The 27303-nt window shown below is 35.8% G+C and overlaps 1 protein-coding gene across 1 annotated transcript; it reads right to left on the bottom strand.

Annotated features, from left to right (window-relative positions):
- Positions 1-9405: 9405 nt before the first annotated feature.
- LOC131302127 (nudix hydrolase 17, mitochondrial-like) lies at positions 9406-11857 on the bottom strand. The gene is made up of 5 exons (XM_058328758.1): positions 11635-11857; positions 11178-11262; positions 10914-11000; positions 10263-10391; positions 9406-9793 (listed from the first exon to the last, which is right to left on the bottom strand). The coding sequence occupies exons 1-5, from the start codon at positions 11703-11705 to the stop codon at positions 9674-9676; spliced, it is 492 nt and encodes a 163-aa protein (XP_058184741.1). The 5' UTR covers positions 11706-11857; the 3' UTR covers positions 9406-9673.
- Between the last annotated feature and the right edge of the window lie 15446 nt (positions 11858-27303).

Below are 27303 nucleotides of genomic sequence, written 5' to 3'. Positions count from 1 at the left end.
GATGGACTCACTGACCGGTCACGATATTCAAATCCGCTAGATTTGGGTCGTGACACTACCACAACTCCTAGGTTTTCCGGTTGCTTTTGTCGATAACAATTATGGTACTGTTGTACAATGCCAGACTTTTTGATTTCACCTAGCTCGCTTGTCTGACCACCATTTTCAGATGAAGGTCGGAGGGAAGTGGATAAGGACATTGATAGAGGGGGGCTAAGATCGGCTTTTTGACTTTTTTGGTCTCCAAATTATTTCCACTATGTTATTTTGGTCTTCAATATTTCAATTGCTAACATTGCATCCCCAAAGTATCAATTTTATTTTTAAATGGTCTCTGCGGCTTACGCCGTTCCTTCCCTCTATCAAAACCAAAGGGCAAGCTTGGTATTTCACTCTCTCCCTCCCTCAAAATGGCCGGTGTCGTTTGGTTGGAATTTGGAAAGATTGATTTTTTTTTCTTTCATGGTTCTCTTAGGGTTCTCATTGAAAGCCTTAAAGTCAAAAAAATAATTATGACTCTTTAGGATAAAATGGTCAAAAAATTAAGATCTTCGCACTGGTTCAAACAAATTGAAATTGAACACTTAATTTTTTCACCATATTTTTTAATATATAAATAGCCTAAAAAAATTAAGTGTTTCAATTTTCAATCTGTTTGAACCGGTGTGAAGATCTTAATTTTTTGATCATTTTATTCTAAAGGGTCATAATTAATTTTTTGATATATAAACAACCTAAAAATATATAAGATTGATTTATCAAAAACCATTTAGTAACAGTGCATCATGTGAAGTAGTTAATTTGTACGAAGAATCAGTTTGTCTCTTTACATTTATAATACGTAGTAATAGTTAATTGGGTGATATTAATGAAGTTTCTATATTAGTATAACTAATCTTCGATGACTTGAATAGTCTGGATATTGCAACTCTAACATTGAACCTTGCAACCGAACCGACGCATCAATCTTTTTCCATTTTGGTCATGATTTGTGTCTGGTTTGGTTCCTAATGTCTTTCATGTATAGTAACGAGGGCGGAGGGATTAAGGGTCAAGGGGGTCCCTTGACCCCACTAAGGTGTTAAGTTTTCATTGGATGGGTGTAATTTGTTTGGGAATTTAATTAACTTGCCCCATATGTAAGATGTATTCTTGCCTCAAGGAGCAGCAAAAATTACAACACCTTGTCCTTCACATCTCATGTTTTTTGTCTTCTTCTTCCCCCACCCCAACTTGGGAAACCTTAGTTGGGTTTGGCATAGTCAAAGTTCGCTACATATTAGGAAATTTTTCCCTGAATTTTTATAAAACTATGCAGGTAAAGGAATTATACATCATTGTGTTACATAGTTGGACCTTGTGATTTATCTTGTAAGAATTTAATTTGTGTGTTTTTTTGGTGAGAAGAATTTAATTTGTGTTGTTGTGCATTGACTTGATAGCTGCACCCACAAAATATGAATATCGTTTAGTTCAATTGCAAACACGATTATACATTATGAATAAATTTCTACTTAACTACATTACAAAATGTTTGGCATTTCAGTGTATTTTTTTGCAGCATAATTGTAGATGCTTATATCTTACACTCCTTTCTATTTGGCATTTTAGTGTATTTTTTTCAATCATCGAAAAAGAGAATATATATATATATACAGTCCACTTCAGGTAAGGGCGCCCGCATATATACAATCTGCGGACGTCGAGCGCCAACCATTGGATTGTGTTTTGAATGGTCCGGATCCGCGGACCTATTCTTAGCGGTAAGAATATATTCTTTCCCGGTAAGAATACGTCCGCGGATCCGGACTATTTAAAACACAATCCAATGATTGGCGTTCGACGTTCGCATTTTCTCTAGTTAAGGGTGTATGTAGGTGAAGGCTGGTGTGTGTGTGTATTGTAGATAATTGACTCCATTGCCAATAAATCCTGGCTCAGCCCCTGAGCGATTCTGGAGATGCCGTTTCTATTAAAAGAAAAAAGCAAGCTTACTGCTTCTTAGGATAGATGACAATGCTAAGATTGATCCCGCCCAAACAAAGCATAGCATTTCATGTGTGCCTTCTTTCCTCTTCAATTTTTTTTCGATGGGCAAAGAAAACTTTCATTCATCACAAGGATTCTGCTCTTTAGGTTTTATTTCACATCCTTTGGGTCGGAAAGTATTTTCTGGGTTTCCTAACCATCTTTGTCCTCCAAATTATCTCCAATGATGAGTAAAAAATTGTGGAGCATCGAGTCCTGGCCTACGTACCTCAAGACCTTGTGTTTCGGTTGCAGTTTTTTGCAACCAAGCAGTATTACTGCTACAAAAAGTAAAAAAGATTACGGTTTTTATTCGTGATCTTTGTGCATGTTTCATGACTGTTTCTAAACCATGGCCAATTGGCCATATACTCCATGCAAACGTTACAACGAATATAAGGATTTAGTTACTTGTCATACTTGATGCGTAATCATTATAACAAGAGCTTTTAATTTTTATTAGTGCTCTCGAAATTGGGGGGATCGAAGGCGCCGGCCGGGGGTGTTAGATGCTCGGTATGTTTCTTGGAGCTTGCCAGGACAATGACTGGGGAACAAAAAATAACTTAATTGATTGGTGGCACCTGGTTCCTCTAATGGATTATAAAGTAGAGAAATTTGACAAAAAGGGGAATAAAAAAAAAGTAAAATATTAAAAGTATAAACAGAAGAAATGGTCGTCTGATTTCCAATGTAGAGTACTACTTTTCTAGCTAGTAGCCCCACTAAGGGAGTAGTACAGGGACTACAGGCTGAATCTTTCGTGAGGTAGGTGTGCAAAGTTGAAATTAAGGGACCCCCCCTATTCTTCCCACCAAAATTGGGTCGTGCATGGAAAAAAGGGCAAAAGTGGAAGACTATTACTATATGTTTTAGTTTAAAAAGCATAAACAGTGAAGCTAAGTTCTGCTAAGATTATTGGATTTTGTTTTGTTTTGTTTTTATTTTATTTTATTGTTAGATTTAAGTTTTGCGTCTAACTTTTATGGGTTATTAATTTGTCTCGTCAAGACAATCGGAAAAGTAAAAAAAATATGATTTTTACTCAAATATTTTATTAAATATCCAAGATATAAAGCCCAAAAAACTGGCAAAATTAACAAATGCGAAAAAAAAATTGAATAAGAATAAGAAAAAATCTAAAAATTCCAAAAAGCCCGGAACTTAGCCAGAGAGTAATAGAAGAAACTAGTACTACTAAACAACTGAGGAAAAAACAATAAAAACTACAAGAAAAAGTCATCAAGAGTGCCCGGTGGTGGAAACCATCTACCATCCTACGGAAGAAGTTTGAAGATTTGATCGATCGGCATTAAGCTGAAGCCCATTTTCGCAGTTGATCGCCGCCACGGTTGTTTCTGCCGCCATTATAAACTTGCTTTTGGGTGGTATTGAGAAGTCTATATACATCCATCGTTTGTTTTTGTCTAGTTTATAGTAAAGGGATCCGGAGGTGCTGTAGTGCACGTGTAGGGCGGTACACAGCTGTCGATCTCATCAATCAATGGTCCACATTAAAAATTAATTATGACCGATAATAAATGATTCTTACCGGTCATAATTAAAAATCATATCTCAACCATTCATTGTCAAGATCGATGATCCGTGTGTACCTTACAGGGTGCCTTGCACTATAGAATTTCTCAATCAATAGTTATGTGTTAACTCCACATTTCCACCACACAAAAAAAAAAAAAAAAAGTTACGTAACCCCACATTTCCACAAAAAATAAATAAATAGTTATATACCCCACCCCTCACATGTGAACAAAAGAGCAAGTAAAAAAGAACGACTAGGCGATGTGGCTCAATTTTAGATTATTAAATCTTTGACAAAATTTCAAATGTGTTGTCTATTAAGGTTGTGGAACTTTGTTTAGGCGGCCCGTGCTCTAGGCAGGGGAGCCCCATGCTTGGCAGCATCTGTCATTCTGAGCCCAATATATTCTTTCCAAACTTGTTATCTTGTTTAATTTGCATCAAAATTAAAGTTCTTAAAAATTGTATTTTCCGTGCAACGACCCAAGGAAAATAAAAATTCATTTTTTCTGATACTCGTTAAAAAAAATGGAAAAGAGAATCATATCCAAAAGCTTTGCTCAAGGCCTATCAAAATTGAACTTTTCTTTTGTGTGTAGTTAATTAATTTGTACGTACACCACGAGGTTGAATATATAAAACAGTACAATATGCCCATCAAGACTAATAATAGATTGCCTAGTTATCCGCTATTCCAAGAAAATAAAATCATTATTTTTTATAAGATCCGGGCCGGTTTATTTATTTATTTATTTTTATAGAAGTACCGTGACACTTCATCCTTAACAATTTCTTTTTACGGAAATGGCAATATAGAATCCAAAGAAGGATCCACATATGAGCGTATGGGGCCACGGCTCCCACGTTGTTTCGGGCTTTTTTTTCAAATTTTAATATTAAAATTATTTATTTATTTTTGTTTATTAAGAACACATAAAATGTGTTTATTTATTTATTTATTGGCAAAGAAATGATTTTATTAATCAAAGAACCAAAGTTTCAAAGATTAACTAGAAACGGGAAAACGACATCACAACCTACAATCTACATTCCAATTATGTTTGCACCTATGTCAGAAGCAATCATATGCCACCTACCACCAAAAGGAAGAAAGAAGATGGCAAGAAGCCAACCAAAAACAATAAATCTACAAAAAAAAAAAAAAAAAAACGAACCAAAAGCCGCTATAAGAACCCCAAACACGCAGGGTAAAACAATTGAACTAAACTAGAGCTCTGCATACTCCTGATGAAACTGCGTCCTCCAGTATTTAGAAACCCGTTTTACTTTTCATCAAATTCCAAAAGTATTAGGCCACACTTGTCTTTGTTCACGTCACATGGAGAGAGAGAGAGAGAGAGAGAGAGAGAGAGAGAGAGAGAGTTATGCTTATGCAGGAGGTAGAAATTTATTACATGCACAAACATACACAAGAGCAAAAAAATTAAAGTGGTTAATTTGCACTGTGTATCTACTGGGAATGATCAATTAATCCACTACAATCATCAAGAATTACAAAGCCTCAAATCTCCTCGCAATTGTACCTCTCTATTTTTTAGTTTCTCCCACCAAAAAACATACCCTAAAATTAACTACAGCCTTTGCCTCTGTATTTTTTAGTTTTTTGATAGGTCCCTAGCTAAAACCCCATATCATAATATACATTATATCTCTCGTCCCAGAGTCTAGATTCACGGGTTTTCTGAAGAGAACCCGTACAGATTAAACAACAATAGTATTTGGAAATAGGGCTGTGTATATAATGTACAAGAGAATATAACTATCGACTTAACAAACTTAAACACCGTCTGAGCACAAAACAGCCCAGACTTTAACATTTTTTGCAACCTTGCGAGCGTCCGGACGTCCTGATTCGCGTCCGCAAGAAAATTTGCAGGTCGTTCCGTTTCCCCCTTAATTCAAAGCTCAAACCACTCCTGGCAACAGTAGTTATAGCAACCAAAGCACACTACTTTTTAATTATTGTGCATCTTTCTTAGGACATGGGGAACACTGGGAAGCAACGCCGTTACCACCAAAGGGTCCCCACGGAAGATACGGGCCAGACAACCGGATTATTTTCACGTTTTCGATCCGATCGACAACCACTTGGTTGCTATGGAAACGGGCTTATAGCCTAATAATACTTCCTCAACACTTCCGCATGAAAGGTGAGGGTTCGATTCTCGATAGAAGTGCGAGTGTTTGGTGTGGTGGTTGATGCGTTTTAAACTTTGCCCTATCAGTATGCCGCTTAGTGATACATCTTCTCCATCTCCTGAGGAGTATTAGACATCTATGGAGCGAAAAAAGCCACATGGTCGCTATCAAAGATTGCATAAAAGCTCATCTACATGGGATCCACTCACATTGTCGTTTTGTGGGAAAAACAAGAAATGACTACAAGTATGACTACAAGTCCAAGTTAGTTCTCTATACATATCATCTCTCCTTTGTAGGGTTTGTTTTTTCTTTTTGGTTGATAAAGACTCCTTCGAAGGGTATGTGTGTTTTAACTGAAATGACATCAAATTGATATATTTTGTAATTTGATACATTTATCTGGACAAATTAATGGGGCCTACTTAAGGTCAAGCAAACAAGGAACAAGGAACGCGAAGTAACGCAACCTAGTGTAGTTGATTCATATATAATTCTCCCTCTTAAGGAAGTGGTCCTTGTGGAGGATGTGCTCCATTCCTGTTGTAAATTTTTTTTTGAACAGCGAAGCAAAAAATTTATTGATAAGAAAAAAAGATTACAAAACAAATTCAAGTTGGCAAGAAACCAACAGAGAAAACACTCCTATTGTAACTACTGCTCCACTAGTAATAATTAATTAACCCCTAATGTCATATCGTATGGCCCAAAAACAAGGGATGTTGTAGTCTGTGTAGTGCGCCAATGCACTATGAGGTGTAAGGTGTCCAATTGAAAATTTGTCATTGTGATCTCAACCGTCCAATTTGTAGAAATTGATGAACACTATGTGTAAGTTGAAAATCAAGTTAATCGGACATTGATATCTGTACGATTCAGATATATTTGTCTCACAGTATATTTTCAAAAGTATATTGACCATTCTAAATCGTCTGACCAATGGGCTAATGATATCCGATCAATTCAAGTTTTTTACTGAATGATCTACGTATCCGGTGTACTCTACAAACCGAATGGTTCAAATCACGATGAAAAAAATTTCTGATTGGACACAATAATGCACCCTGCAACCCCGTAGTGCGAGCATCATCGCACTACTAAATCCGCTTGTCTAGCTTAACAAGTGCATTACTTCCCCAGGCTAACGATAAAATTCTAACAAATCATTTCCTGTCGTATGCAATAATTATGATAAAGAAAGGTAAGCTGCAGTCGTCTTCCTGGCGCTTCTAGGAAACAACAAGGAAATTGCGGCATTTGGGTATCTTTCCTATTAAATACTGCTCCAGATATATATAGGAGCATCAATCTGCATATCTCTGTAGTCTAAAGAATTTTTTGTCTCTTATGCTTTGTTTACTTGTGGTCTCTTTATTCAAATGATGATAATCATTTCAAATTGGCGTGGCATCAGGATGCTGCCAAGAAGCACCCTATAAAGCAGTGCTAAGTGGTTGATTCGGCTGTTCATTTCGGTCATCGACGGCTCGGATCTTAACCGAACGATGGACGGTTCAAAATTTCATGTAATTTGTATACACAGATTCAATCCGAGCCGACCGTATCGAGATAAATGGCCGAATTTACCGCTCTGCACCTTCTTGACAGGAAATTTGTCGGCAGCATCCCTGGACAATTGGCGTGCTATAAAATGATAGGAATAGTTGATTTTGTATAACTTGTACAGAAAAATATGCGCTTTAAAAATCAATTTGATCCGACTTCATGTGATATATAAACAAGTCGCTTTCGTGCAAGAGAAAAAAAAATGATTTGAAACATTAAAATGTATTTTTTTCCGACACAAAATCGATTTGTGCACGTATCAAACGAAGTCCGATCAAATTGGCTTTTGACGTGCATATTCTTCTCGATGAATTCTATAGAATAAAAATTTCAGTTATTGTTCCGGAATGAACCAAAAAAAAAAAGGAGAATTAGAGAGGACTAGTGGGAAATAAAAATGGAAACTGATTAGTCCGTCTAGCTCCACGTTGGAAATCAATTTTTTTTAGATTGCCAATATATATGTAATATGTATAAATCAGTGGTGGCTAGTAGAAAATTAACGAATTAACAATTAAAAGGTATTCGATGTCTCTCTCTAGACTTTAACCACAGACCTCCACTTGAAAGCCAAGGATACAATCAAATGGGCTAAGAGCAACATCTTGTGGACATCAACATTGCCTCCCCATCTAGAAAATATGGGGACATAATAATTAATAGAACATAAACTACTAAAAGTCGTTGGTGGAGGTTGCTCCGAATCAATTCATATCATACGTCGTGAGACACAGAAATTTTGATAAATTAGGAGCGCTGCTATTCGCAACCCTTTATTTTCTCCTATGGGAGAAAATATACATGTAGCGTGTCCCCCGTCATATTCATGCCCCCATTTTATAAAAATTTCTATGTCCTTGTCCGTGCATCATAGGCCTCATCTCGAAGAGTTCCAATTCACGCTCCAAAAACTCAAGGCTAACTCTAGTTTTGGCAAGTATGAGAGACCCAAAAAAAAAACAAAAAAAATCTCTAACATGCAATGGAAAACTGAAAGTGATTTAATTTAATTTAATTTTTTTATCCGCGATTCAATTTAATTCATTGTCTTTAATTTCCGTATAGTACTACACAAGTAGGTTCGACCTTTTCTTTCGTTGTACTATTCCTTCACAAATCAAGTAGTATCAAAATACAACAAAGAGAAAAAAATGCGCGAAACCCTCAGTTGGGCTCGTGGTCAAGTCTGGGGCTAATTACGAGTTTTGTTCCAAGCCAATAACATTTTTTTCCGTCGGATAGTTATATGGTCGGATGACCCCCTGATTTAGGTTTTTCTGAAACGCAAAAATAGATACTAGTCCACCAATTGGGCGATGGTGATGTGCAGTAGTGTGCACAGCACCGTGCTGCGCGCCTCCGAGCCGTTGGATCGTGCATCCAACGGCTCAGATCTCATGTCAACAATGAACGGCTCTCTATCGTTGGTTGTCGAGATGAGATCCGAGCCGTCGGATGCACGATCCGACGGCTCCGATGTGCGCAGCATGGTGCTATGCACACCTCACTGCATAGCACCAACTCGAACCTAGTCCACTTACCCTTAATTTTCAAACTTAAATACTTCTAGTTTTTATTTATTTATTTATTTTTTATGGGTAATGGGTATGTGTTAGTTTATGTGTGGATATCTACAAGACAGCAAGGCATTGTTGAGAGGACTTTGATTGTGACCTAAACCAATTCAGAAATTAATCTTCTTCTGAGATTGATATGGCAACCGCACAAAGGAAGGGTAGAAGAAACTGCATGGCCAATTGCACTATTGGGAAGGTCTCTTGAAAACACCTTTGCCTTTGCACAGAGCATCTATTTTCACATATTCTGCATTTATCTCGACTGTAATGAAAGAAAAATCCAAAAAAAGAAAGAAAGGATAACTGATCTTTTTCCGGATTAGTCTCAGAGCATTTCAGCATACACAAATTCTTGTAAACCAAGCCTATCGACCCTTTTTTCCCCATTTGAGCGATGCTACACACGCATATATTTGTCCACAAATTTGGACACTTGTTCCAACTTGATGCCTGTAGAATGAAGTGCAACAGATGATTTTAGGGACATTGTGTCTGGATTTGTGCTGAAAAAAAAAAAAAAAAAACTACGAGAAGATGAAAGAAACACCCCCATAATTCTCAAACAAAATAGTGAAATACAGTACACTTTACGGTTGGATTTCTTCAAATTCCGGGGCATGAAGATACAAGGACATGATCGATCTTACGGTTTTCGTCATATAATTAAACAGTCCTTTGATCGATCAGCTAATCTTAAGAAAATACAAGGACATCAAATCCTACGGTTGTGGGAAGTTCCTTCTATGTACAAAGGTGCGATTGATGCTTACTAGTATTAATTAGACTAATCACTAGGTCGGTCACTAGGTGCATTCCTCCGTGGGCAGCGGCGCCGGCTGGGATGTGAGGCGATCAACTAAGATGTCCAAGGCTTCCTTCATCCACCAATTCTGGCAAACCTCTCTAGCATCACCCACCTTCATCTGCATACATACATATAAAGCAACTTAATTAAGCACCTCAATAAAAGAAAAACCATCACCTCTTACTTCAAAATCGCACATGGATCGATCGAATTCATCTGTTGAGAGGGAAAGGGTATGCAAACATTTATATCCAACGAGACCCATTGTTTGATTAGATATGAAAATCAAATTGAACTATATATCCAACGAGACCACATATCTGGAATTAAGTTGAAATTGGTAATCGTTCATTAAACATCTACCAGATATATAATCACACAAAGTGTGAATTATGTGGTTGTGTTCAGTATCCATTTTAGTTTAGTTTTCCAATCATTACCCTACTTCTTCCTCCAATCACTATCAAATATGGTACTGTGTAACCCCCATTAAAAGTGCATTTGAATCACATTTCAATATTTGGTAACATTGCATAGTTTTTTTGGGTACGTAACATTACGACTTAGGAATTGATTATTTCGCTTACCCATAGTCTTTGACGGAAATTTTTCTCCGGCCATAGTTCAAGTTGTTCCGTTACAAGCAAAGCGAACATTCTACCTTCATTATATATCCCACGGCTTTTGCTCTTAAAACTCCATTTACCCAATTCATCCTGCAAATACAAATCATACAGTGTTAATGCAACTAAGAAGAATCAATCGAGTTTCTGCTAAATTATACTTGATTTTGAGTATTATTGATATTATTAGTGGAATAACTTCTTATAAATCTGGAGTAATAATTTTTACTAATTTAATAAAAAACAATTTTTTGTAGTTTCATTTCTCTTTTCTTTCATAAATAAAAAAGAAGCATGTGAGTGTTGCAGTTGGCCTAAAGAAAATTAAAAAAAAAAACGATCCATATACTTAATGCATTAGGCTAGATTTCAATATATTGGAAAGTAAATGTTTTAAGTATACGTTCGGATAAAAATATGCCTTTCAAGTCGGCCACTCCGGAGCCAAAATCCTTAATTTACTCTACCGCTGAGGAGACAGTGAGATTGATCACCTAATCAATCGCTCCATTGGACTGAATACCTAATTATATAGTAACAAATTCAAAAATACCTACGTAACACCGCTTATATCATGATATATACTCCGTACAATGAATGGAATCGAAGGCTGACCTCGTCAATATTGCCAACAACCCCGGCTTCTTCAAGGGTCTCTCGCAAAGCCGCTTCTTTGATAGATTCATCAAGTTCCCAACCACCCTGAAGATATATATATATGATCGACCACATTAATTTACATGTATTACACATCAGCCCCACATTGCACCGTTAATTAAATGCTTCATTGAAAGGGACGCAAATAATATTCCTATGTACCACACAAAAAAAAAAAAAGAAGGGACGCAAATAAATATACTCCATGTAAAATGAAATTACCTTGGGGAACAACATTGCTTGACCATTTTGCGAACTGATCATAAGAACTTCTAGTTCATTGTCTTTACACCTATATGGAATGCACCTGCATAATTGAAACATCCAAAAAATGAATCCAGATTAGTATAATTAAATCTCACCAAAAAAAAAAAAAAGTAATTTTGTTTGACAGAAGAAAAGGGAGAAACTCTTTGTACTTTTTTTTTGGGCAGACGATACGACGTGAGTTCTTAGTATAATTTGGATTACTACAAGGGCCAACCTCTTATCCATAGGAATTCAACCTCAAATCTAATGTCCCAAAGGAACCATACACAACCATTGGGTTAAACCCCGAGGTTGAAACTCTTTGTATTTGGAATTTTGATTTTCAAAATAATAACCCAAAACGTAAGTAATCAAAATATTCATTCATGATTCATGTATGGAGCAGTTAATGAGAAGAAGACGCACGTACCCTACAACGAGGCGAAGGCCTTTGCTATATCTCTGCAAATGCCTTCCGGTACGCGATACCAATCGAATCATTCTCAGAGAGAGAGAGAGAGAGAGAGAGAGAGAGATGTGTAGTGAAGGGGGGTTGATCTAAAAAGGACTGGTACTCTGTGGGTAAAACAAACATGCAGCACTGGAAATATATAGAGAGAGAAAGAGAGTTGAGGAATTAATGTGAATGGATCTGATCAAAAAAAAAAAAATTAATGTGAATGGATAAGAAAGAAGGAAAAAGTCGACGGGGATTTTAAAATAGAGTGACGAAATTTGGAGGAAGATAACCAAAAAGGTGGGCGCGCGGGGCGGGTATGAATTACGTTTAAATTGGACCGTGGCGGTGCCAGCGAACACCGCGGATGCTTTTTTCAGATTTCAGAACCGAAGTGTACTAACCGTAACCGACACGTCTTGACAATACCGTCGCTTAACCATGAAGAGTTAAACACAAATATTGTACCTTTTTTTTAAATTTTTTTTTTTCGGGGCTCCGTTCATGCTAATGAATAAGGACGCGTGAATAAGTTGTTGGTTTTGAATTATAAGTTGTTCACACTAATTAATAAGTTGTTAATAATAAGTGTGAATAAGATGCAATTTTGGTTTTTAATTGTGAGTAGAATAGTGTGAATAAATTTTTGATTACTGTGAACAATATGTTAAAATGTCAAAACTTGTTGATTAGTATGAACAAGATGCTAAAATACCAAAAAAACAAAAAATATTTTTTGATAACTAATGCCAAAACTTATTGATTAGTGTGACCACCATACAATTTTGGGACAAATTAATCACAAAAAATAGGTTATTAGTTTTCTTTTCATAACTTTTATGTATCGATAGACAAAAAACAGGCTACTATTGGCTGCGTTTATTTTATCCAAACGACTGCTCAATCTGTAAAAAAATAGCACGATAATTTTTTTTTAAAAATTGCAAAAATAAAATGGTGCATTTAATCAACACAATCAGATACAGGTATGTGTTTGATAAAATCACCCAATTATCAGTTTGGAGGTTTGATAGAAATCTAAATTGAAAATTGTGTGATTTGAACAACCAGTTATCGATATTTGTTTGCGTTAATTTTATGGCACGGTTAGTTAAAATATTATATCCTAATAGATAAAACGTCATGATCATCGAAATATAACCGGGATCATGGTGGGTAACGAGTGAACAAAATTAAACTCCGGATCCACCCATGGAGAAATCGTTAAAGTACCATAAAGGACTTGAAAACAACAAATGTCGCGGTTAGAGGAAAACTGGTTGGCGCCGCTGTTGAAATGGTCGGACTCGCATGCAGTGGAAAAAATTAGCCCGCCCATATATGCACACTTGCAACCATTACACCTTTTTCCTATTACAACCACTAAAAAAAATTGTTGATAAAAATGTGTGGGAGAGAGAGAAACGTGGGGAGGAGAGAGAATAAAGTGAGAGAGAGAGAGAGAGAGAGGGGGTATGAATATGGAAAAAAGTTGTTGTATGCTCTCAGGTTCCCCACGTGGTGTCCCTAACTCATTATTCACCAAACATAGATCTTTTCACTAAATAACACAGGAACAATGCTGAAGTGTATCGAATGAGACTGAAATGTCTCGTGCATCGAACGACCCCACAACACTAGTAATAATGTATAGAGATGTATATATGTCATATACAATGACTGCAGAGTCTTCCATCCAAATAATGGGTGAGTGTGGAATTCTGTCCTTCGTCAAACGGCATCTGAATGTGGAATACTCTCTCTCTCTCTCCCACACAAATACGATTATACGAACATTTGGTTGCTTTGGAATATTATCTAGAATAGTCAAATTATTTGCGCTCCTCTTTATTCCGGTGTACTTTTCACATCCATGCACCACCAAGAATTAGAATTTTCCATTTTAATGATTACCTGTTTTTTCTTTATCTAGACTTTAACACTTTCGAAGTGATACACGCAATAAAACTGTTACTGTATGTCACCAAAATGTTCAACGAAAGAGATATACGTCTATATATTGCGTTGCTGATTTACTTTGTAAAACATTACTCCATTAGGTTTTAAATCTTTTTTTTAATCGAATGTTTGGGATAACTTGTGCGCACCTCCACTAATACTAGAGCTGAAATTAACGACTGAACAAACCCTCTGGTGATCATGTTTTATACTTCTTAGCTACATAGCATTTATCGATCATTTCATCTCGAGTGTACACGTTTAACCCTCAGTACTTCAGTTATACGTGCAAATGTTAACGCGTCAGAAAATCTCACAGAGTGTACGTATTCAGATGTTGAGATCATCTAGTCAAAAAAATGCACTAACATTTCTCATGATATTGGCGCCATGACATTATTCCTGATTATGAATGAAGATAATTCTCGGCAACTCAAATTTTGTTATCCATCATTTTACTCAGACAATCAAAGTCGGTGCATGTGTTGCATGGGCGATATTGATGATTCAATAATATCAAGACTGTAACTTCTAGTTCAAAATTGGAAAAAGCCAAGTCCAATCCTAGCTGCTTCTGGAATTCACCTTAATTATTGTGTGTTGAAAGCAAGTGATTGTAATTTTCTGTTACTGCTAAGCCAAACAATTGAGCAAAAGCTGTCGTTAATTTCCTTATTAATTGGTGGATGATGATGTTGTTCTAATTTAATATTTTACTCAAATATATTTAGTCAAATGTTATTTTGATGGATGGAATATCAAATACATGTGACAATACGTTGGTTTCTGAAGGGAGAAATACTGTTAGAGATTATTAAGGGGTTGTTGAAACCTCTTTAGACTTGGTCTTCTAATTTCCTAATATCTCCCCTAAAAATTAGAGGAATATTATTTTATCCCTAACAAACTTTTGACTGTATATTTTCTATATATATAGTCATATACCTTCGCAGGAAAAAGATATACACGTACAACAAAATACTCGTTACCCTACTCCACTCTAGTTTCCAATGTATATATACAGCAAAATCCATGATCCTTTTTCTCATCCAATTAGTGCTTTATATTGGAAAACAAAAGCTTCCGTTATTCCTTGTACTCGATGTTTAAGATTGTTTTTCGTTGATTATTTCGAGGGTCGGGAAACTACATAGTTCATGAGTTCAATTCACTGCACAGAAGAGAACTTTGAAGGTTGATGTATCTTAGGGAAGGAGTACCACTCAACCCTGTGCAAAAGGGGGTATATCGTTCCTTAGGAGAGCGCTATCATGTGCCTCGATCACCCCACAGACTATTCTATTCCTTTCTCTATTTATTTATATTGCTGAATTTGATCGCTTAATATTATTCTACTAGAAAATTCCTATTTCATATATTTTCTCCAACAGATGAATTAATGCTTTCTCATGGACTGTAATGGTCGCTCATTGCCTTATTGGTGGATGATGAATTAATGCTTATGCTTTCTCATCAACTGTCATGGTCGCTTGGGTTCGAATATATGGGAGTTTTGAAATGAGGGTAAGATGGTAATTTCACTAACCAAGTCACTTAGGCAATTGTTAACTAGGGAGAGGTATAATATATAGACCCTTTAAACACACACAATTGAAAAGCTCAGCCTACACTACTCATTAAAACTCATGTGTTAAGAAAAGTGAAACTGAAACCTTATAACCATCATAGATGGGGTATGTCCAAGCGATGTGGGACACATTCCAACACACAAAACCTAAGATCTCGATGTGGAGCTTGCCCAACTAACGCATTCCCAAGACAAGAGCCTCACCAACCCTTCTGGTCGGCACAACGACAGAACAGGCCCAAGGGGAGTATGGGAGTTGGATCTGAGGTTTTTCACCCCAAAACGCAGTTGTAAATTCATCTTTAAACTAGTTGGGCTTATTTGAAGATGTGCAAAATCTAGCCGGGCCTATTTGAGGCCATTGTATAGAAGCCAAGCCCTAAATTATACTAAGAAATGCGCAAAATGGGTAATTCTACTGCGTATAGATTGGATTTGGGCCGACACATTATTTTTTTAACAGGCCGAAGATAAATTTGATACACTGTAGGCGGTAGCTTCCGGTGACATGGTCTGGAGTCTGGACATGGTCAATCACGTTGATGGATTCTGTCAGCTAAGTCCTCCTCTATATTGGATGAAATATGAATTGTTAAGTTCTACTATATCCTTTGTTGCTTGTAAATTTCACCAATATATATGGTTCAAATGTTTACCATTTGCAGATTTACTCATTGGGATGAAACTATAAATGGGAGCGGAATGAATCTACTTTTCGAACTATTGCGAAAGCGGATTGGTCCTATCCCTATACTATCCCTTCAGAAGTTAGCAAAAGGAGATACTCAGATAATTTAGTCTTTGAATGGAAAATGACTTGTTTTAGCTTCCAAGTTAGTTTGTATTGAGCTTGTGTCTTCAATGATGTCACGAATAACTATTTTTTGATGTGATGTCATGCATGACGACTGTTGAATGCCACACTGGCAGGGGCGCGGTCAAACCATGACTGATGCCTCGTGTCCGAACGGTGCCACTCGACACTAACGCAGCTCCACTTGCAGCACATGTCATCATCTGGGATTCGGGCCGTCATCCTGCCCCGCCCGTGACGCTAGGGACCGAACTGCCCACTCGGCCATTTGGGCGACAGGCCATCTGGGCCTTCCCCAAGTTGGGCTATATGAACGGGCACTGGGCCTGCCATTCGACCAACTACATGGTGAAATCCAAATACTCCGACAAATTGTACCTCTTTTTATCTCCGAAAGTAAATAAATTCCCTTCTTCTAAAAAATTAGGGGACAAGTCCTCCGAATACAAAATGGGGATAAGTCACGAATGATTGAAAAATAATTAATCCAAAGTATTTGCTAAAATCTAGTATAAAAATTCAGGAAAAACAAATAAATTAAAATACTGAAACAATAGTTAAGAAAGAACAGGACTTAAAACAAACAAGTCCATTGATCAGCTTCATAGTTAAAACTTAATTAATAATTAACTGCATGCTTGTCTTCCATAATGATACGGAATAATAGTATCATTGGGGTAGATACACAAATCACTTTAAATACAACAAGCTTGATTAGAATTAGGACTTTTGTTTCACTCTCTCCCAATTCCAATATGATCTCCATGCTTCATCCGCCCATACTACTCCCGGAAGAAGACTGGCATAAAATTATATAGTTCTATCCCTTACCTATCTTCAAAAGTTTAGACTAGCTCGAGTTCAGTTCCCTTTACTCAATGCTAAGGCAAAGAGACTTTTGCCATCATCGAAAAGATCGAAACCACATTTGTAGGCCGACATTTTTTTTTGGGTATCTACGTTATATGATTGGTTTCATGCTAAGGCAAAGCGACTTTTGGTCAAGACACGGATTGCATTTTCTAAAAATCATGACTCGCGAATTAGAATTGAATTTATAGTGAACAACCCTATGCCCTGGGAGCCTTTCTCCTTGTTGCGGGCTGGCTTGAATCTTTGGTTCTCATCCTGAAATGAAAATTAAGTGCAGATCAGACATGTTACAACTTACAAGATCAGACAAAAGGCACATTATTCTATTCTACTAGCAATAATCGCCCTTTAGCTTTGCTTTGTAAAACGGTAATGTAAACGTTATTTTGATTTCATACGTGCTTATGGCTAGGGTTTGAACTGGGTGTCCTTTCGAGCTCTACTACTAAAATCGGAGACGGGCCCTATACCTTGCATTTAGGTATTGTTTGCTTTTGCAGTATGAGCTTTGGAGCCTCTTAGTGGATTTGTTCCGATGTCTAGGTTTTAATAGTTTTGGTTCATTAATTTCTGTATTTTTTGATGAAATCATAGCCTTTGGACTTTGTGAAATAAATTGATTGCTTGTTTAAAAAAAAAACACGTTATTTTCTATTTTCCCAGGACATTAGCAATCATACGTGACATGTGGACGCAAGTGATCGGTAATGGAAGAGGCGAAGAGGAAGAGCAACATCGACACGTTGACGCATGAGAGGAAATCCACACGCATCAAAGGAAGTTGCTTTGATTGATTCTTATTTGGCGCTGCTGGATTCTTTTGCTAAAATACTAATGAATTTCACTATTTGTTTGCTTGTGTTTTTAACCTTGGATTAAAGAACTAAAAAAGAGAGTCAAGTGACTAGCTTTTTCTTTTTTATTTTAACGTAGTAGTAGTATCGCCAATGCATGAATTAGATTTGAACAAAAGATCTTTGGGTCAGACTTCAGATTTATTATGGAGTCTGTTCGTACACAATTTTATGCTAAATTAATACTCCGTATATAGTGAAATTGATTTAACCGGACCTCCAACTTAATATATCGTGAGGTCAATTTATGAAAAATTAGTCGAGATGAACATAAAGCATTCATTAAAGTTTAACGTCTCCGCATTTAAAGATACTCTAAAATGAGCTCGATATCGGGATTTGTTTAGAATTGTTGATCCGTAAATCTCTGTCAATTGGCGAAGCGTCACGCATAAGCTGCCGCAGTAGCGACTCCCACCCCAACAAACCTAACTGCTTAACCTAACGTTTTTATGATTAATTCATTGCCACGTCAAAACTACACTCTCATTTTCACATCATTACTTGGTAAAGGTGGTCCTTTATATTAGTACCCCGCTAATTCGATTCTTTTACCGGAACTGCCCTCCTTCCTGCTCAAAGTAATACCATACCCCCCACAAGTTTGCAATACTTTTCCTTTCTTCTCCTTCTTATTTTTTATTGTAGTGCAGAATGTTCCGGATCAGCTTGTGTGCACATCACTAATCCTTACAGTTTCTCCCACAGTCTTTTTACACGCGCAAAGTGACCTCAAAAATTGCCGACAAGAAAATCAAACTGAAGACCCTAGTTTGAAGCAAATTGCTAATTTCATGACCATCAAGCCAACTCTTTCAAGTTTTTGTTTGTTCTGTTGGCGATTGCCATATCACCACACAAGTTGGCTTGAGAGAATAGTCTTCCCCTTTAACCAAGGATGGAGCCTGGGGACTAGTAGTGGCGACCGCCACGACACGAATTTTAAAAAATACAATTATTATATGTATAAAAAAAATTATTCTCAACTTATAATATAGACCCGCAGCCACTAGATTTTTTTTCATTATTTTTTGCCATATACTAGTCCTTAATCGTCTAATTTTATTTTATTTTTTTAGAAAAGAGACCGAAAAAAGTATTCCAAAATGAAATTCAATAGGCCAAATTGAAATAGTAATATAAAGGATGAGATCTAATTAAAGGGAAAACAAACTTCACACTTTGCTTTTTTGCAAAGTACTCTATAATTTAAGACAAAAAGAAAGAAAAGAAAACCTAAAATAACTTAATCTAAAGATGTGCATTGTGCATGACTCCAATGTCAGTAGTGGTGGTCGTGTGATATACTGGCTATGCAACTTGTGAATGCATAGGATGAAGGATAATTTTTTGGCTAATTTCTTGATCACATACATTGAGAGGATGGCATAGGTAGAAGTTTTGATGCCGATTATATTATCAATGCTTTTAACGACATGCAAGAGCGTCAGACACAATTTAAGATGTCTCACTTTAGTAGATAGATTAAATTAAAGTTAGTCTCTTTTCGTACTCTATGCATAAATGACAAACATAATTTACTATAGTTTTTATTATGTTATTTTAATTTTTCCTAAAATCGATGACTATTTGTATTGTAATGCATCTTTTTATTTTTTTAGTATACATTTCATCACTGCTTTGGTAAAATCTTGGCTCCGTCATTGCTTGTAACTCTCTTCCCACTTTGTTTTAGCCCCGGCCCCCTTGACCATATCAGATACTATTGCTGAATATATTTCCGTTTGATTTTTATGTCAAAAGGGAAGGGTTTACCCTCTTAGACGTATATCCATTTTTTCCCAATGGTAATTTAAATATTCATGAAAGATCACATCGATCTCTCAAGTATAAAGAGAATATAGTCATCCAGCACGTTGGAAAGGACCCATTCTCAAGTCCAAACTACTACTGTACAAATTAAAGTTACCTTATCCAGATCAGTCGAGGCCAAGTGCATTCAGTTCAGACATATGAGAATTTCTGTTTGACCGAAAAAAATAAAAATAAATTCAGACCTATGCTCTGACCCATAAGTTGGTGTTGTGTAGGCAGTCATCAATTTTTTTAAGGGTCCCATAAAAAATTAGTTTAGCCGGATATTGGTAAATACTTGTTCATACGGTTTTTTTTGATCTCTAATCATACGGATAAAAAAATGACGTATGGATCAAGCACTTAGCGATATCCGGCTGAACTGATTTTCTACAGAGACCTTTAAAAAATTATTCTGAACAAATTAAAATGTTTGGAATATTTGTGTGGGATCTCAAAATGAGTCCCACACAAAATGGTGTACAAGTGTTGTACCCATAACAATTCTCTCTCTCTCTCCCTCTCTCTCTCTCTCTCTCTCTCTCTCTCTCTCTCTCTCTCTCTCTCTCTCTCTCTCTCTCTCTCTATATATATATATATATATATATATATATATTTTTTTTTTTTTTTTGGTGGTAAATACAGGTTGGGCATGTACGACTGTTTGCAATTAGCATGGCTTACATTGATTTTTGCAATTAGCATGGCTTACATTGATTTTTCACATGGCTTTAAATGCTGATGGTGTCACAATTTAATACTCACACTCTTTCGTTGAGAAGAGGTTGGGATGCACAAAATTAGATGAATAGTATACATTATTACTTAGGGAAAAAAACAGTAATAGTCCTTGTAGTTAAATGTTCGTGTCAATTTGGTCCCTGTAGTTATAATTGACTCGATTTACACTCTGTACTTTCCATTTTGTTTTAATTCGGTCCAATTACTAACTTCCGTTAGTCCGCCGTTAGTCCTTTAAATAGCAAAATCATATGGCTCCTTTTTTTGGGGTTAAAACAGACCCGTTCGGCTAAATAAGCCAACTTCCTTATTTTTTGTCCTTATTCAATTTTTTTTTCGTATTTGTTAGTTTTTCGTCAATTTTTTGGAGGTTATTGCATCGTCATAACGAGAAGAATCTAAAAAGTAAAAAATTATTCTCGAAATTCATTTTTTTTTGAATAAAGACGAAAAAATTGGCTTAGGTTTATTTTTCAATATTCCTAGTCAGGAATCAGTGCATGGGCCAAGTGTAAGAAAATGAATGGAATGACAGGGCACTATTTTTTGTAACCACTTAGGCTGTTAAGTTAGGTTTATTGTAACCTAGTTGAGTGGTTTGTTATGTCTATGTATTAGGTTATGACATGGTAAATTTGGAACTAAGTTTATATAATATTCTGACTTTTGGACATGGTTATTTATCATGTTGTGACTTTTGGATCTATATCATGTTGTGACTTTTGGACATGGTTCTATATGCATTTTCAGTATTATGCAAAAAAATAAGGCATTTCAGTATTTGTCCACAAGTTGAACATGTAGAAAATATCAGTGGTTCTGATGCCTCATGGCTGATCATGAAAATGTTGAATTCGATGACAAATTTTTGTAGAAAATTATAACCAAATTTCTTCCCAAGTGCCTCCATATCAATGGAGAATGGAAAAATGAGCTGTGTTTTGGTTCAGAGGTATATTAGGGCAAGAGGGGAATGCGTAACCTTATTCAGCTAAATAAGCCAATTGGCTTTTTTCTTTGTCCTTATTCAAATTTTTTTCGTAGTTGTTAGTTTTTCATCATTTTTTTTGAGAATTATTGCATCGTCATAACAAGAGGAATGAGGAATCTAAAAGTAAAAAATTACGATCGAAACTTAATTTTTTTGAATAAAGACAAAAATAAGCCAAGTTTTCGTCTTTATTCAAAAAAATTTGGATTTCGATCATAATTTTTTACTTTTTAGATTCCTCTCGTCATGACGATGCAATAACCCCAAAAAAATTGATGAAAAACTAACAAATACGGAAAAAAAAATCAATAAGGATAAAAAAAAATAAGCCAGTTGGCTTATTTAACCGAACGAGTCTATTTTAACCCCAAAAAAGGGGGCTATATGATTTTGTTGTTTAAAGGACTAACGGCGGACTAACGGAAGTTAGTAATTGAACCAAATTGAAACAAAATGAAAAGTACAGAGTGTAAATCGAGCCAATTACAACTACAGGGACCAAATTGACACAACTACTTAACTACAGGGACTATTTCAGTTTTTTCCCCTATTACTTATTAGCCGTATGATCGAAGCAAATTTGTTCTGTAGTTTATTAATTATCACAATGATATTAGTCGTTTGAAATCTATACTGTATATTACAATATATTAGAATATAGTTACCTAAAATAAAACGAAACTCTCTCCTAAACTCTTTTTCCTACGTGAAATTTTCTCACTTTTTCATCTTTTATTCATTATTCTACATTTTTTTTTCCAAAATATAAAATATATACAATGATTTATTTTGTTTGAAAATGAAACTAAGTTCAATCAATAATATGGAGTAACAAATATGTGCTTTATTTTGCATTAAACCATCTTCTTCTTTCTATCTTTGTTTTTTTATTGTTGTGGAATTTTTCTAATTAATTTTTTGATAAGAAAAAGAAGTAAATTTCAAGAGTCATACATGCCGACTTATTGATGCACAGGACAACAGGAAAAAGGTTCTCACTAATACTCCTTCCGTTCCAAAATGAGGGACTTTTTTGGAAAAGCGTGTCATTTTCAATTACTTATATCTTTTAATGTGAGTGTTAAAAAATATGCAATATAGATCTTGTTTGATAAATTTTAATTAGTTCTATTAAACAAAGTTTTCAAAATAACATAAAACTTCATAAATCGGAAGATATAAGCATTTTAAAATGACACGAAATCCCAAAAAGATCAGTCATTTTGAAACGGAGAGAGTATTTTTTTTAACCATCCTCATTCATCGAACGGATAAGATGCTAGTTTTTGTCTCAAGACAAATGTAAATTACGTAATGTGCAAATTTAACTACCGACTTGTGAATAGTCTAATTTGTGTTTTAGCATCTGAATGACCAACTTGACAGACGTCACAGACCCAAGAGAATGAGTCTAATTTTTCCTCTTGGTGAACTTTTAGAAGGAGAGACTCTCCAATTGGCTGATTATTATCAAAGAAGACTGATTGCCCCTATTTTACAGATGAAAGCTTCCTCGATCACATGATGCCCATGCCCTGGCGTTCATTGCTTTCTTGCACGTGGTAATTGACTCATGTATGGGCAATATTAAATTTTCTTCCTTTTTATTAATAGTGAAATGATGGAGTACAAAATTGCATTGACCGAATTAGGTAGTAATATCAATTTATGCTCGGTCACAAAATTTAAGTCCACTACACGTGGAAAGTACTATTTCCGGATAAAAAAAAATGGTTTGGGTCCAGAGACTTTTTATTTTTTTTCTCGGCTTTTGGGTTCAGAAACTCAACCCTTTCTTTTTACTCGCGCCCCTCAATGAATTTTCTTTTCAATTAGTACTCTCATTTTTCTATTTATCGCTCTTCTCATCAGTGCCCCAAAAACCTCCCTTGAAAATCAAACCAAACAAAGTCAAAGTCATTTTGTGTGTGATTTTCTTAAATTTTTTGGCAATATTGAATCAAAGATCTTGATTATAGACACCAAAAAGTGGGTACAGAGGGTTTCTGGGCACAGAATGCATTCCAATTCTTGAGTGAGCGAGGAATAATAATGAATCACAAACTCTAATCAAGAGAACATTTCATCAACCCCCCAGATGAAGAAATATCAATTATATTGATTAAAATCAAATACAAACTACACAGTTTATAAGCCTAAAATACTTAATAAACAACTAGTAATAAGCGACACAACAAAGCTCATACATGGGCGGAGGCACTAAAGAACAAATGGGGTATAGTGATCCATTCACTTTGATTTTTCCTGTAACGAACCGGATTTTTTTTTTGCTCTATTTTTTTTTATACAAATTTATATTGTTAAATTCTTAATTCAATAACTAATTAGATTGAATTATTAATTATACATTATTATGTGTATAATTGATATTATTTTCACACTTATATAGGATATATATTTATACTTTAGATATACAAGTATCCATACTCATCTCTTATCATATCTAACCAAAATTCTATCAAAATCAATCTTCCACTCCCCTTCAAACTCTCCTTAAACTATATCTCTCTCTCCTTCCGCATTCCACCACCTCCATACTTATCCCCAATCCCCACTCCTGTCTCACAATACAACACTCCTAGTCCACTACATAAACAAAAACAAGAAAAGAGGGATCACACCCTTTCAATTTTCGTCCATATCACGTCCCTCTGTTCACGGCCTGTTTCTTCCTAGTTGTTGTCGTTTTTAGGCCTAAGTTTCTTCACGAATGTTGTAGAGGGAGTCGAGAGCTTCGATTTCGTCCCAAGAATCACCCAAAACAGTCAAGGATTGATAGAGTTATCGCTGTCCAAAGATCAGTGAAATTTTCGGATTTCTGTTTCCAGACAGCAAACAGGACTTATAAAAACCCTCATTTTTCTCCTAGTTCGAATGGTTTTCGGGCTTTGACTTCTTCACAAAAGTTGTAGAGCGTTTTAAGATCTTCGCGTTAGACACAAGAATCATCCAAAACGGCAGAGGTTTGGTCAAGTTATTTCAGTCCAAAATTGCTGCTAGAATACCGATCTTTCGCCACCAAATGAAAACCCACCGGACTCCATCGAATCATTTTGTCCAGATTAAAGGTATTATAATCCCTCTCCTACCTTCTCCTAAGTATATTGAGTAATTGCGTATTAATTTTTTTTTTTGATCCGGCTTGAAAGAGATCGATCTCGATTGACGCGTGGCCGAGACCGGCCCTTTGTTATTTGTTTTAATTTTTCTTCGGCTGTGAACAGTGAATTCCACGGATGGGTATTGAAATTTTTTTTGATAAAATAACACTTTGATCCTCCTAAATTATTATTGTACTAATTTTGGTCCAAATGTATGATGACCTATTATAACTAGCCTCTTAGTTCATTAAAGTTATGTATTGGCCCGTTCATAAAAGTTACGTGATTGTCCTGCTTATTATTTATTTCAATTATCACTTTGATTATTTGTATATTATTCCAACTCTTGATTTAAATGTTAGATTGGACCCTAGAGACATGGGGTGGTATGCGAATAGAATTCACCTAGACGATGCTAGGTAATGGAAGAATTGAAAAGTTTTATTTTTAGATTGCCTGCAGGCGGGATTTTGAGATGTGATGAGATTTATGATGAGATTGAAACTGGCGGGAGTCCAGTGATGAATTGATAGACTGGCGGGAGTCCAGTGATGATTGTGAAGTAATTTGTGAAGTGGTGTATAAGATAGGCGAACCCTAGTTGTGATTCAGGCATGATAAGCTTTCCCCTTGTTATAGTTATTGGGGTGCACACTCGGTATATAACTTAGGTGTATCTGCGACAGTAAAGGAAAGTGACCTCATTGGACCGAGCATGGCTAGCGGTTGGGGAGGAAAGATCTCGTGGATGAGATCTTAGATCACACGATAGGTTAATAGATAGTAAATAACTGGCTTATGTGAAAAATATCTGTTTGACTTCTTCGATTCAATATTATCTTGTTACCTACTAGTTGTATAGTAGGAGGGGTGATTGGGTTGGATTATTCTACTCGGTGATTTATCACTCACGGATACGTCTGTATCTTGGCAAATCGTTTGCTTTGGCGATCAATTTGCTAGAGGGCGCAGGATTCTATGGAGAAGATTCAAAGATGGTGCAGTTCGACACGAAAAGAATATCAGGAACGAAGATCGAGTATGCTTCGAATTTGTATCAAGCCTAGAGTCAGCTCTGAAGTTAATGTATTTTGAATCAGTAAATTTTTCTTGTGACTGTAATAGCTAAACTTTATTTTGGAAAATTATATTTATTTAGCAAATTTTCTTAAGATTTTATTTTATATATATTGCTTTCGGAAAATCGGGGCGTTACATTTCCACCAGAACATTTGATAGCTTGGGTTGGATTATTCTACTGGGTGATTTATCACTCACGGATACGTCTGTATCCTGGCAAATCGTTTGCTTCGGCGATCAATTTGCCAGAGGGCGCAGGATTCTATGGAGATGATTCAAAGATGGTGCAGTTCGACACGGAAAGAATATCAAGAACGAAGATCGAGTATGCTTCGGATTTGTATCAAGCCTAGAGTCAGCTCTGAAGTTAATGTATTTTGAATCAGTAAATTTTTCTTGTGACTGTAATAGCTAAACTTTATTTTGGAAAATTATATTTATTCAGCAAATTTTCTTAAGATTTTATTTTATATATATTGCTTTCGGAAAATCGGGGCGTTACATTTCCACCAGAACATATGATAGCTTGGATTGGATTATTCTACTGGGTGATTTATCACTCACGGATACGTCTGTATCCTGGCAAATCGTTTGCTTCGGCGATCAATTTGCCAGAGGGCGCAGGATTCTATGGAGAGGATTCAAAGATGCTGCAGTTCGACACGGAAAGAATATCAGGAACGAAGATCGAGTATGCTTCGGATTTGTATCAAGCCTAGAGTCAGCTTTGAAGTTAATGTATTTTGAATCAGTAAATTTTTCTTGTGACTGTAATAGCTAAACTTTATTTTGGAAAATTATATTTATTTAGCAAATTTTCTTAAGATTTTATTTTATATTGCTTTCGAAAAATCGTGGCGTTACATTTCCACCAGAACATTTGATAGTTTGCAACCAAATTTTGTTATTTTGACCCCACAAAAAATCTCTAAATTTGCCACAACTTGTTTTAGATGCATAAAAATCTCAAGCGTTCTCTTCTTTTCGAGAGTTGATAGTGTTAGAAATGAGACTATCATATATTATTTTACAAATATAACAAGTCTTTTGAGGCCAATTATGAGGCAAAAATGAATTATTTGTGCATATCAATCTTATAATTAACCTATTAATTTTGTTATTTTAGGACTTGCTATAGTTGCATATGAATCTAATTCTTGACCATACTAACCAAAATTTATGGCTCTGTCCCTTGAGCTCATAGACCTAAAAAAAAAATCCTTACAAACTACGATAACAAGGAAAAAAAAGCGCAAAAAAATCAGCAACGGTATTAAAAATCATAAAATCTGGGCAATAAATAAATAAATATATATATATATATGGAGAGAGAGAGAGAGAGAGAGAGAGAGAGAGCCAATAGTAGTAGTAGTCTAAACGGGGCTGGCCATCCGCTTTGACAACTGCATGATCCTTCAATCTTTTGACCCCCTCAAACTCAATATATACTTCTTCTTCTTTTATCAGCAAAGAAAGGATAACGGTGAGGTTAATCCCCAAATTCAGCTCTCTACGAACAAAAAAGCCAGTACAAATCAGCTAACACCAAAAATATCTCAAACAAACTAATGGCCTATCTCAATCAACCAGAATAAGTCTACTGCGTTAGGTACAATAACTTTCAACAACATAGTACTGTATAAAATATAACAATGCATTAAATTACAAAATGCATGCCGCAAAATGTAAATTGTTCTAAAATTTGTCGCGTTGTGTTCCTGGCAGGGGCGGAGGGATTAAGAGTCAAGGGGGTCAGCTGACCTCGCTGCCTCCCAAATTTTTTTAGAGATTGGTATAATTTTCAC

Source organism: Rhododendron vialii, chromosome 9a (genome assembly GCF_030253575.1).
Source record: "Rhododendron vialii isolate Sample 1 chromosome 9a, ASM3025357v1".
Taxonomy (NCBI): Eukaryota; Viridiplantae; Streptophyta; class Magnoliopsida; order Ericales; family Ericaceae; genus Rhododendron; species Rhododendron vialii.
This window is presented reverse-complemented; position numbering and strand designations above follow the sequence as displayed.

Excerpts from the sequence above, each read along its gene's own strand:
- LOC131302127 (XM_058328758.1), bottom strand. The coding sequence starts at position 11,705 with ATGATTCGATTGGTATCGCGTACCGGAAGGCATTTGCAGAGATATAGC. Across the intron at positions 11,001-11,177 it reads AAGCAATGTTGTTCCCCAAG|GGTGGTTGGGAACTTGATGA; the intron begins GTAATTTCATTT and ends ATATATCTTCAG. Across the intron at positions 10,392-10,913 it reads TTGTTGGCAATATTGACGAG|GATGAATTGGGTAAATGGAG; the intron begins GTCAGCCTTCGA and ends TTGTATTTGCAG.